This window comes from Vigna angularis, chromosome 4, assembly GCF_016808095.1.
Source record: "Vigna angularis cultivar LongXiaoDou No.4 chromosome 4, ASM1680809v1, whole genome shotgun sequence".
Lineage (NCBI taxonomy): Eukaryota > Viridiplantae > Streptophyta > Magnoliopsida > Fabales > Fabaceae > Vigna > Vigna angularis.
The window spans coordinates 27,661,672-27,674,543 of NC_068973.1; the positions used below are offsets into that span (position 1 = coordinate 27,661,672).

General features: G+C 36.6%; 1 protein-coding gene across 2 annotated transcripts; it reads right to left on the reverse strand.

The window, feature by feature from the left end:
* Positions 1 to 8,506: 8,506 nt before the first annotated feature.
* Positions 8,507 to 12,364, reverse strand: LOC108332179 (protein IQ-DOMAIN 21). 2 transcript variants are annotated; one of them, XM_052876726.1, is made up of 4 exons: positions 11,893 to 12,364; positions 10,369 to 10,668; positions 9,346 to 9,717; positions 8,507 to 9,186 (listed from the first exon to the last, which is right to left on the reverse strand). In XM_052876726.1, the coding sequence occupies exons 1-4, from the start codon at positions 11,980 to 11,982 to the stop codon at positions 8,566 to 8,568; spliced, it is 1,383 nt and encodes a 460-aa protein (XP_052732686.1). In that variant the 5' UTR covers positions 11,983 to 12,364; the 3' UTR covers positions 8,507 to 8,565. The 2 variants fall into 2 exon arrangements, with proteins under 2 accessions (XP_052732686.1, XP_017422844.1); XM_017567355.2 differs by having other exon boundaries at positions 8,507 to 9,189.
* Between the last annotated feature and the right edge of the window lie 508 nt (positions 12,365 to 12,872).

Sequence of the window (12,872 nt, forward strand, 5' to 3'; positions counted from 1 at the left end):
CCATTCACTATTCACTATTCACTATTTACTATTTACTATTTACTATTCACTATTCACTTTTCTAAAAAAATCCTAAATAAGTTATCAAAAATTTGAAGCTCTCCTTCTAGAATTACTATAATTTTATATCCAAAAATTTACATTTTTCTATCCATTAAAATTATTATTACTAATAAAATGCTAAAATTACTATTAGAAATATATATATATTTTTTATGGGTCTTACATCTCCTGACCTTTTCTTAATGGTTGGTCCAACCTCCTTCAAGATACACTTCCAAATCACTCTCCCAACACATTCTCCTTCATCTTTACATGTTTGCGTGTCCAACACCTCATCTCCATGGAGTCTCCTTCAACTTACTTGAAGAAAGTTTCCATTATTTTCACCAAACTCATTTCCTTCCTATGGGTCATGTCCCATCCTTTGGGTTATGATTCCACCATTGGTGTCAAGTTTGCAGTTTAGTGATGAGTGCCTTCTTCCATTTCCATCATTTGGTTTTGGAACAAGCCATTTTCCCATCATTTAGTATCAGAGCTTGGGCTACATCCTTTGTGAATGAATTTAATTCATGGGTCTTTAAGAGATAAATGTTTTTTATCCAAGTTCGTGTTGTTTCTTCCTTTCCCTACATGTATATATGTGTTTATGTTGAGTGATATATGTGTTTCATATTATCTTTAAATTTGGTTCAAACCCATTTATTCTTCTTGAACCTTTCATGTGTGCAATAGGTTTTGTTTTAATCGATTAAGAAACATTTTAATCGATTAATATGTGCAGTTTTTTGTGTCTTTTCTTGAATTATATAATTTTGATGTTTTATCTAATGTCATGTCTAGTCTAACTTGTCATTACTTCTTGGTTTAGCCTTTTATTTTCATTTTACATCATTAAAATCTAAAAGCTACGAAATATTTTAGTCTTGTTGAGTTCTTTGTACTTTTGTGTTAGATCTTGACTTCATGCTTGGTTTTAGTTTCATAACAAGGTTTTTAGAGTGAGGATTCTATTGAGTCTACTTGATATTTTCTTAATATTACTTGATTCCTTAGTATTATCTTCCTTTATTTTTGTAACGCTAAAAGAGTTAGAGAAGAAGAAACTAGAAGAGAAATGGAGGAGCGAGAAAACAAAGAGAGAAGATAAAGGAAGGAGAAAGAGAAGAAATAGAAATAATAGATTGAGAGGAGAGAAAAGGAGAAGAAAGAAATTCTACTCAAGGAGGAAGCGCTACTAAAGACACCTCCCACTCCCACAATTATAATTGAGTCAAAAGTTTTAAAGGAAGTTTTCCAACCTTTGAACTTTTATCATTTCACTAATGATTCACATTTCTTAATTTCAACCTTCACTCTTAAAGAATTTGTAACTCCATTTCCACTCCCCATTTTTATAAACTCCTTAGCTTTTGAAAAATCGTACTTTGAGTTGTTGTTGCCTAACAAGTTACAAATAACTCAAAATGAACAAAAACATTTTTGTGAAGTATGCCTTATTAATTTTAAAGAAAAGTCTAAAGAAATTAAAACAAAAGGTGTTCAGTGCTTTAAGTGTTTTGAAAGAGGACACATTTCTTTTAAATGTTCTTACAAAAGAACATTGGTTTTGAAATATCAAAGCATTGGAAGCTTTGATGACTCTCTTTCTTCACCTAACGAAGAAGATATTTTAGATTTTGTAGAGGAAATTCTTTCTTGTGGGGGAGAGTTATCATTGGTGTGTACACTTATTGGAATCCATCCAATTAAATTAAAATAATCACAACAAGTGAATTTCTTCCACACAAGATATAACATTTTAATCACATTTGTTTTGCTATTATGGATAATGGATTTAGTTGTAATTGTTGTAGTTTAAAATTGGTGGAAGAGTTAGATTTGACTACTAAGCCCCATCTAAATCCTTACAAACTTGAGTGGATTAAAGATGATGATGGTATAACTGTCAAAGACCAAGTCAATATACCCATTTTTATAACAAATTATGATGAAAATGTTTTGTGTGAAATTATTCCTATGGAAATTGGGCATATTTTACTTGGTAGGCTTTGTCAATATGATCATAGATCCATCCTTGATGGCTACAACAATAAAATGACTTTCTTTTGTGAAGGATGCAAAAATATTTTCTTAAGGAAAATCGTTTCAAAAATACAAAAATGACCATAGATCCATCCTTGATGGCTACACCAATAAAATTACTTTCTTTTGTGAAGGATGCAAAAATATTTTCTTAAGGAAAATCGTTTCAAAAATACAAAAATGATTCATTAATTTGTTTTTTACTTTAGATATACTCATATTTTGATACAAAAATTCATTCAATTTTTATTTGATGGTTATTGTAGATACATTTTTTATCTTAAAGGAAATAAACAACCAAAGTTGTGATTCCTTAGATATCTTTTCGATCTGAGGACAAATCGTTTTAAAGAGAGAGGGGATAATAGAAACCCATCCAAGGAGCTACAACTTGAACCAAGGTTAGGAAAATGGAAGAAGAAGAAGGACTTCAAAGAACTCTACTCTTGTAGGCGATAGTTTATTACCTTATATTTCCTTCTCTTAAGCTTTGTAAACATGTAAATAAGTCTTTTCTTTAGGCCTTGTATTTGAGCCAATGTTACATTTTATTTAGGCTTGTACTTTGGCCATTTCTTTGGACCAACCTTTGAAATAATTGTTATTTTATCCAATAATCGATTATTTTAGACACATTCTGAAAATAATGAAGTTTGTTTGACTTAATCGATATCAATTTTTCATAATCGATTAAAATAGACAACTTGCAACAGAAATGTCAGTTTTAGCTTTTTAACTTGCTTCTTGTGTGGGTATACGAACTAAGCGGATTTTTGGGCTTGCTTGAGCCTCAAGTAACCCTTAAAAACCTTACTTGGGGGGGGGGGGGTGGGTAAAAGAACCTTGTGCATGCATCTACTCTTGAAGAAGGTTCTTGAAGCTCCTAGGTTCATTACACTTTTATAATTCATTAAATTCATGGTTTCTTCTTTGTTAAGACTTGAGCTCTCTGCCCCTTCTATAAAAAGAAGTTCTCAAGCATTTCTACAATCAATTTGGAATTAATGAAGAGAAATTATACCAAATTTTGCAGTTCTCCTTTTCTAAGTTCACTAGGATAGATGTCTTCTTAATGTCTCTTAACATTTTCTTGATGGTTGGCCCAACCTCCTTCAAGATACACTTCCAAACCACTCTCCAAACACATACTCCTTCATCTTTACATGCTTTTGCGTCCAACACCTCATATCCATGTTGTCTTCTTCAACTTGCATGAAAAAGGTTCCCATCATTTGGCATCAAACCTTGTTCCTTCATATGGGTCATGTCCTATCCTCTAGGCTATGATTCCACCATTGGTGTCAAATTTGTAGTTTAGTGAATAGTGCCTTGGTCCACTTCCATCATTTGGTCTTGGAGCAAGTGATGCAGCTGTCGCGGCCCATCAAATTTGATGTGCATTAAAGAATGCAGTACAGTGCTAGGAAGTGACTCCTAGGTCGTCTCTCAAGGACCAAATGTGGTTCGAGGCTTAGGTCAAACACATAGTGTGGGGGTTTGAAAGTGTTTTTGTGATTAAAAATGAACTGATTAAAACGCAGCAGATAATAAAGAAACAATTGGTGTGCTATTCAAATGCAACACTAAAGCTAGAAATGAAATGCACATTGCAACTTGGAATAAAAATTCAAAGAAACAAGGATGTTAACCAATTGAAACACAAAGCCGCGGGAATAAAAGAAACAAAGTTTAACTAATAATTAAAATGCTCATTGCAGTGGAAATAAAGAAACACACTTAGCTAATAAACTTCAATTCAAAAGGGTTGGAACAAATTTAAATGCATCGGGTATAAACGAAATCCCAAAGTGCACGACACATTGAAATGCAATAAATAAATGACAAAACGTGTTGGAATAAAAGAGTATATGCTTTATCTAGTAATTGAAATGCAATTCAATCACAGAATAGCTAAAAGGCAAGAAAGAAAGTGTGTGCACCGCTTCTAGCAAAATGAAAATTAAATGTGCTTTTCAAATGGAAATTAAATGAAACTTCAGGCCGTGTGTGTCTCTCTTCACCGTGACAGCACCTTGAATCACCGTTCCATTACTCTCTTCCTCCAAAGCAAAATGAGTCAGCGTGCAAAATCCAACACCGTGTTCTCCTCTCAAGGTGGCTGCTGCACCTCCATTCTCCATCATCAATCATCCAAAATCCAACACCGTGTGTGCCACTTCTTCTGCTTTCGCGCTTCTTTCTTCTCCCGTGAATCACCATGCTTCACTTTTCTTCCAGCAAAGTAAAATGCCAACCTCCTTCCAGCACCTACATCATGTGCACTCTGCCCCTAATTTAAAAGAAAGAATAAATCCCTGTATGTGACCGTGTGCTTCTAAAAAGAAATTGAAATGTGCTTCTCGCTGCCCGTGTGCATCCTTTCTCCAGCTGTACTCTCTCATAACTACATGCTACTCCTCCATGAAGTGAATGAATCCTCCCCCTTTTCCCAGGTGGCGGCTGGCTCTGCTTCCCCCAATTCCCTAAGCCAAAAATAAGTGCTCTCCTTCCAATTTAATCACCGTTGCTGCCTCTAAAGTAAATCACCGTGTGCACTCCCAGCTCCTGGAATTAGCTGTGACACCGTGTAGCTCCCTCATCCACGCACTACATCTTTTTAAAGCCAAAAAAAAAATGCTTCATAGGTGGCAGCTGGAGCCCATTCACTCCATCCACATGTTTCTCTCATTTCCGTAACAGCCCCCATCCTAGGTTGCGGCTGGAGCTTGAGTTCCCTCCTCGTGACCGTGATGCACATTCTCCAATTGAAGGCCTCTTTTTCCCAAGCCAGCTGGATGCTCCAAGATGTGCTTATGGGATGCCTTCATTTCTCTCCAAGCGTGGGTCGTGACCTGCTGCTGTACTGACACTTCCATTCAAAGACGGAGTGATTCTTCCTACACCTCACTGCCTTCATCCTGCACCCCCAATTTTACTTCTTTGCCCTTTATTTAACAAAAAGTCAAAACTTAATTAATGAATTTATTTTTGTTAACCACCAACCATTTTCCTAACTGCCAACCACAAAAATATCTTTTGGGTATAAACCCTCAGGTGCGCCCTGTTCTTCGTTTTCACTGTAGCAAGCATTGCTATTTTTCTTCACTCCTTTACTGTGTATTGAGTTGGTGGTTATCATTCTCGGGTGGTAGCGTTGGGTGTGTTGGGAGATTTGGAGATCTGCTGTGACATTGTTCGGCGAGAGGAAGAAGACAGGTACGTTTGGCGGAATCTCGTAACCGCACTTCCATGTGCGGTTAGTCTGCCGCCGCAGATCGAAATGCGGTGGTACTCTGTCCTTTCCGCAGATCGAACTACGGTTTGCGCTTTCCGTAGATCGTTTGCTTTCCGTAGATCGAAATGCGGTTCTATTTGCACCTTTCCGCACTTCCAACTGCGGACGTCTCTGACCGCAACTTCAACGGCGTTTAAGCTCTCCGGCGAACGAACGAACCGAACCGGCGCACGAAGCGAACACCCAAGCACACAGGCACATGCATATGACAGCAAACAAAACAAAGTAGATGCAATGGTACTAACCTAGACGCCAGAGATCTGTGAGGCCACGACAGGACAAACGCAAAGCGTGGCAAGAACGAACGCAAAAGGGACGAACGTAGAGTCTTGGCACGAAGGACGAACGCTTGCACAAGAGGGAGGGCGAAGACAAAATACAGTGGTGGTAGAGGATACGGGGGAGAGAAGAATGACGGAGGAAGACTGAGAGAAAAAGAGGGAGGGGTGATTTGGAAAGGGGGTGTAGGGTTTGAGTTTGAAATGCGGCAGGGAAGAGTTAAAGTTTTAGTCAAACTTTTTAAAAATCAATTTTGACTTGCAAAGGCTATACTTGGAATTAAATTATATTTGGAGGTGTAGGACGAAACGCGTGAGGTGCAGGGAGAATCACTCTCAAAGACGTGGCAACAACTTTTTTCTTCCATGTGCACCTCCCATTGGTTTTCTTCCAACATGCACACCCTCTTCATGTGCACATGGGCTTCTTGTTGGACCGTGTAGTGCATTCCCCATGGGCCGTGACACATTATTTATTTTTTTTAAGCTCCTTTTTGAATGTCAAATGCTTTTTTGGATGTCACTTCCCTTTTTCTTGTCCACACTTCTTTTGTGGAGAGTCTTGAATTAAGTGACAGTCCTCCAAATGTCCCATATTATTATCCAAAAATTTCTCTACAATTAATAATGCAAATAATTAGCCTCAGATACTTCAAATTAATTAAAATAAGAATTTCTAGTCAATTTAAGCACAATTAGCAAAAATGGGGAAATACTAGACATTTAAGCACAATTCCCTAATTAAATCCAGTACAATAAGCTAAGTGAAATCAAGAAAATATTGACTCATCAGCAAGCCATTTTCCCATCACTATGACAATTGGAATCTTAAGACAAAGGCTCTTCTTGGATCCCAATCAATTGGGAGGTGATTGAAGATGGTTTCGAAGAACCAATCAACACCAAGAATTGGTCGAATGTTCAGTTGAAAGTGTCGAAAGAAGCACATGTGAAGGACAAGGCAACTCTGTAAGTTGTAGACGATTCTGGCTTTAAGAAGATTACAAGTGCAAAATCTTCAAAAGAAGCAAGGGGCATTCTAGAAAAAACGAATAAGAGAAAATCTTCAAAATGATTAAGTGAAGTAGGTTTGACTTCAAACTCTCAAGGGAGATTTGGAGAGCATGGGGATGTAGGAGACTTAGGGAACAACTAAGTACATATCTCGAGTTGAAACAATGATAACCACCCTACCCACTAGCCGAGTAGTAGAGAAAATCTTGAGGTCATTAACCGATGACTTTGAAAATATAGTATGCACTATTAAGGAGTCCAATGACTTGTCAACACTTCCGGTTGAAGAGCTTGTTGGGTTACTTGAGGGGCACGAACAATGGAAGAAGAAGACATGGAAGCCCCTTGATCAACTACTCTAAATAAAGGGAGAAGCGGAGAATACTCAAGACAATTAATGATACTAATGAGGTATAGGAAGCGATCTTTGTGGCAGAGGTTGAGGAGGACAAGAAGAGAAAGAACAGTCTGATCAACAAAATTGGTGTGGCTGAGATAAGGTTAATGGAGAGGATGTCGGTCAAGCAACTCAGACGTTTAGTGCTTCAAGAGTAGTAAGCATCGTCATTATGCAAAGGAATGCAAATTGGTTAAGTGCTTTAATTGTGGCAAGGGTCGGGAATTTCACAAAAAGATTGTCGATCTAAAGTTTAAAGAGAAAAGACAATCAATCTCATCAAAGAAGTTGAAGACAAATTGGAGTTGTTGATGATGGAATGTAGCTTTGGGCCCAAGGTAAGCAAGTGGAGAATTCGACAAGAAAGCTAAGTATCACAAAATAATCGAGTAGTATGGATAAGTCGATAAGACGTGCAAATGGCCTCCAAAGCTTGATGGGGTGCCAAGTTTGCTTAGAAATCTTGGTGGAGCATTTAAACACCTCAAATAACTCGATCATGTGTGGAGATGAGCTTGTTATTCAATGGTTAGAGCTTGCTAGAGACAATTTGCAACAAAGAATTGAAAAGGAAGTTAGAAGTAATGTAGAGTTACATGCAAGTTTAGAAAGAAAGAAGTAGGTTTTGCATAAAAGGTGCTTGGAACTATAAAAATATTTTAAGATTGCAAGAACAATTTCGTGATAAGAAAGATTTGAGAGTTGCATTAAAGGTGCAATATGAGAAGTGATGTGTGAAATGGATGAAAAGTTAAGTGTGATTGATAAGAACTTGGTTAAAAAAATGTTAGTTACTAAAATAACAAAGAACCCAGTAAGTAACAAGTTGATCAAAGCAAAGAATAAGTCGACCATAATAAAAACAAAATATAAATTGGTCATTGAAATAATGAAGAACCCTATCAATCATAAAATGAACAAGAGAAGACTGCATGTCAAATGTTTAGATAAATAGTAGACAAACTAATATGAAAAATAAGAAAACATTTAAATTTTGTTAAATAAATATAAAATAGTTATATTTAATAATAAGTTAAAAGTTGTAAATATTAAAAAAAATTCTTGTAATATGTATAAATTTTAACGGAGTTTATTAATGATTTGACTGTTGAAGAATCAAGACAAAAGATTATAAATAATTCAAGTCTTTTACCAGTAATAATATTAGTCCGTATATTTTCAAAAAAAAAGGTGATATTCAACCCAACAAATAAATAGTGTACGTACATTGTTCTCAACGAAAAACAATACACTCATGAAAATATTAATTCCTTGGAAAAACAAAATTCAAACATTTTCTTAACAGCAGGCTAGACATTACAATCCCAATTTTGGATATTTCTGACGAGGGATTATATTGTTCATGACACGACAACAACAGACACATTAAAGCACCATTGCATGTCAACGACCAAAGTTCAGAGCATGCTATTATTTAGAAAAACATGCTATTAATTATTAGAATATTTAGAAAAATAAATAAATTAACAAAGTCAAGTCCAACCACTGGTTCCAAGGGGAAGGGCCCAATCCTCAATGTGAACATTATCCGGGCTGCTACCCGAAATCCGTCTGGATTGGAGGCGAATTTCATTAATTTTTGGGCTTGGACTTCTTGGTAACCCATGAGCTGCAGTGGGCCCACCAGAGCTAGTTGAGTCACAGCCCAGCCCTAGAACGGAACTTCTCCTGGTGGACGAGTTCCAGTTAGGCCCAGGTGAACCCCTATTTTTAAACAGGCCTTGATTACGAGCCTTGGCCTTTGCAGACTGAGTTGGGGCCATGTAGCTTGGTACACCTGCACTGTGGTGGCGCTGGTGGTACCTATTGGATATTGGGCTTGTGTCAAAAGATTCTTGGTGGATGAGACCCATGTTAGCATGAGCTGAATCCAGAGTTGCAGCCATGTCAATTTCAACTGTTTTTTCTTCAGACATGTCATCAGTGGTGGAAGTTGCAGTAGCAAGAGTTCTATAAAGGTTCTCCCGTGACCCAAAGTGCCTTGAGTTCTGTGATTGTGATAACATCCACCGTTCCAACCAGTTCCAATCCATTTCGGCTCTTTCACGCTCATTGCTATAGCTTCCAACATCATCATCATTTGGATTTTGCTTCTGCTGTTGCATACAAAATCATCAACGATGTAGAGACATCATTCTAAATTATTGAAAAACTTAGTCCTTAAAGATTGAACGAAACTACATATTCAAGACTGTTTCATAGTTTTGGTGCATGTGGGTTCTCTTCTCTCTTGGAAGGACAAAAGTGAATACCTGACAGTTGAAAGCGTATGCAAGAGCTCTCTCCCTCTTCATTGCAGCTTCATGTTTCCTCAAATTATTCTCCTTAATCTGTTGGCTACTTTGACGCCTATTGTCCCATGTATCCATGTCTAACATTTTGATGGGGCTCAAAAGTAGCTTAGGTTGTTGTTGTTCCTCTAGTCCTCTTTGGACCTGTTCCTCAACTCTTCTCTGATACTTCTCTTGAGTCAACTGGAGTCTTCGAGCTCTTACTCTTGCCTGTACTCGGACTAATGCATGCATGCATCGCATTGTCATCTGGGCTTGCTTTCTCACATTGTGTCCCCTCACAAGCGCTTGAAGTCTCACCAATCCCTTCAAAGCCCGCAAAGCACGTCGAGCCTGCAGAATTCAACCATTCTAATGTTTCTTGAAAAAATAAATAATGACTTGAGTATGCAACGATCAGTAATCTCAACCAACGAATCCACTTATCAAGTTATTCACTTTCGTTCTTTAATTAGTGCAGTGATCAATAATATAATTTGCATGATATAGACACAATCAATCAAAAGCTTAACGGAGTAATTTTGTACTAAACTTATAGTAATAGTTAATATCCTGAGCTTGTAAGTAATGTAGTCACGCAAGAATTCCCAATGATCAAGCTACTGATCAGTATGCATAAATATTGTACTTCCAGATAAACCCCTTTATGACCTCAATTTTTAATTTTGTATTTTGTTTAGTTTTCTGCTACCCCGTACGCTGAATTCAATTAATATCTCAATAAGTTCACCATTTATAAATTAAAAATGAGCGTGAATTTCAATGATATATAGTAGAGGAAAGCGATCATATTGTACTGCAAGTGTCATCCATGTAATTATAAATACAACTGTAAAACTTGGGGGTGGGTGTGGCGTATCTGTGGTCCATACCAAACTAATTAAGTGCCCTGCTACACTCTGATATTAAACAATTAACAACTTCACCCAAAGTAGACAAGAACTAATTACTCGGTTTGTAAGAGAAAGACAAAGGAGGACATACTAGGTAACCTCTGTAGTATGATTGAATGAGTATTGCAGCTCTTTCTTCCGTGGATTGGCGTCCATAACCTGCCAATCTCACAACTCTAGCGGCCGCTTGAGCAGCTGCTACTGCGGCTTCGGCAGCGGCAGCAGTTGCTGCTGCAAAGGCCATAGCATGGCTTCTATCTTCAGTCACCGGTGTTGACGTGGCACTCCCTTCATTGGTAATATCAGGAGAACTCTCAGCAGGAAAATGCTCCAAGGACACCTCCTCTGGGGCCTCATGCAGCTGCCATTGTTCTTCCTTCTTGTTGTCTTTCTGAAAGTGGAAATCCCAACATCAACCATGTCCTAATTAGCAATCATTTGGAAAATCAAGGAGTAACAAAATATGAAACAGAATGTGTTCTGTTAATTAGCATGATGGAGATCTGACATGGGAAGCACATGATGGTGGAGATGAATGATGTGATGGGTTGGGTGATATGATAAGTATGTGACACGAATACTAGTAACATTATTTGATACATGTTCACATGACAGGGGACCATATACGCGCATAATTACACACTGTATCGGGTCGATGGTCCTAAGGACCAGGTCGCTCATCCTTTTTATGTGGAAGCACAAAAGACAACAGCAACAACTAAGAATTCCACTTACTATACATACGAAGGAGCTATTAGCCTTCAATGTGTAAGGTAGAACGCAGTGATAGCATTAATTATGCTGCAGTTAAGCAGTTTCTACTTTCTTCTAGGTTTGTTGGGGATTGAGTAAAAGGTCATGATCATGACTCGTGCGTGACTGATTCAATAACTTTGGAGCTCAATCGCTATTAATGACGTGATACACACAATTAACTCCTCCACCTATATAAGGTACAGTAAATAATCCCTTCAAGGTTAACCACTGTGTTTTTATATATCCTCTATTCAAGCAATGACGTTTCAGTTAACTTAGGTCAAACCGCGGCAAAAAAAAAACATGAATAATTAACCTAATCATAGACCTAATAGTTTTAAAGCTACTGACTAATAAATTAGAACAATCTTATTATAGTAATCGGATGCACACATATTCATCAAAGTTAACTAGATTAGTTTTTAACATAACATCAGATGAAAAAGTCTCCTCCAAGAAGAATGAAACATTCTTAGAATTTCATCGTATGGTAATCCATACCTTAAACTAGTCTTCAAATAATGTTATTGAAAAAAAAAACAGTTGGTTAACTCCCGGCACCAAACATGATATCATAATCTTAAAAAAAAAACATCCATTATAATCCATTCTGGAAATCTTCAAACAGTGAAAAATGGTAATGATTTTATTTAAAAAAAAAAAGAAAAGGAAGAGGCATGGCGAATGCTTCATTAGGCTTGTGGAACTCCAGTGAAAATCAAAAATCGAAAATCGTAGTTCACAAAAACCAATTTATAGAGACGAATGGAAAAGAAGAAAAGAGGAAGAGTATGAAGGTACAATGTGATAAAAATTGTGAATAGAAAATAATTGTGGGAGAAGAGAGGGAACGGGTAACCTTCTTCTCCGGCACCGGCGAGTCCTTATTAGAAGAGGATTTGAAAACTTTTTTGACGGAGGAAAACCAGCTGCCTCCTTTCTTCCCCATGGCCGAGGAAAGGATCTGCTTCTTAAGCCGCCACAGCCAGCATCATCATAATCATCACGTGCATTACAAATTCAGACACGCCGGAACATAACAAAGTGATTTGTTTCCATCCTACGTTTGAATGGAACAACCAAAAACATCATAGGACACGATACGTTACGGCGGGTGTTATGTTATATATGAAGTGGTGTTTGGACGTTACTTTGGCTTTTTGAGATTGATGAGAGAGGAGTGGTTGTGATTCAGAAGAGTTGAGAGGAAAAAGAAAAGAAAAGAAGGGATTGTGTGAGTGTTTACATGAGAATGAGATGAGATTGAAAGAGATAGATTGTTAGTAACCGTATTCGCTAAAGGAGAGAAAAGAGAATCTAGGTAGGAGCAGAAAAAGTAAGATGGGATTTATAATCTTAGTTAATGTTACTAATTCAACTTTCTCCTCCTCGGTTAACAAACAAGCTACTTCATTTAATGCTGTCTGAATAATTAAACCTTTTTTTTTCTTTTTCATTTATATCTTTATTTTCGGCTTAAAATTATATTAAAAATATCAAAAGTAAATGTTTTTCATCGTTTAAATCAGAATCTTAAACAACTATTAAATAAACGGTTTGTGCTCAATGTTTACGAATACAGAAAATTCATGTTTGAAATATGTCACATTTATTCATTAAATTCACTTTTTTAGAATCATTCAATCTTCATAACACTTATTTACAGAATAATGGTTTGAGTTGTAGTTAAATCTATATTGATAAATTTATAATTACAAATTAATATATGAAATTATATTAAATATTATCATAATTTACAATATTGAAATTAAAAATATTTCATCTTTAATTACATTTTAAGTTTAAATCAAAGTATTAACAATAAATATCAACATTTAT

Excerpts from the sequence above, each read along its gene's own strand:
- LOC108332179 (XM_017567355.2), bottom strand. The coding sequence starts at position 11,982 with ATGGGGAAGAAAGGAGGCAGCTGGTTTTCCTCCGTCAAAAAAGTTTTC. Across the intron at positions 10,669-11,892 it reads CGCCGGTGCCGGAGAAGAAG|AAAGACAACAAGAAGGAAGA; the intron begins GTTACCCGTTCC and ends TTCCACTTTCAG. Across the intron at positions 9,190-9,345 it reads CATACGCTTTCAACTGTCAG|CAGAAGCAAAATCCAAATGA; the intron begins GTATTCACTTTT and ends TGTATGCAACAG.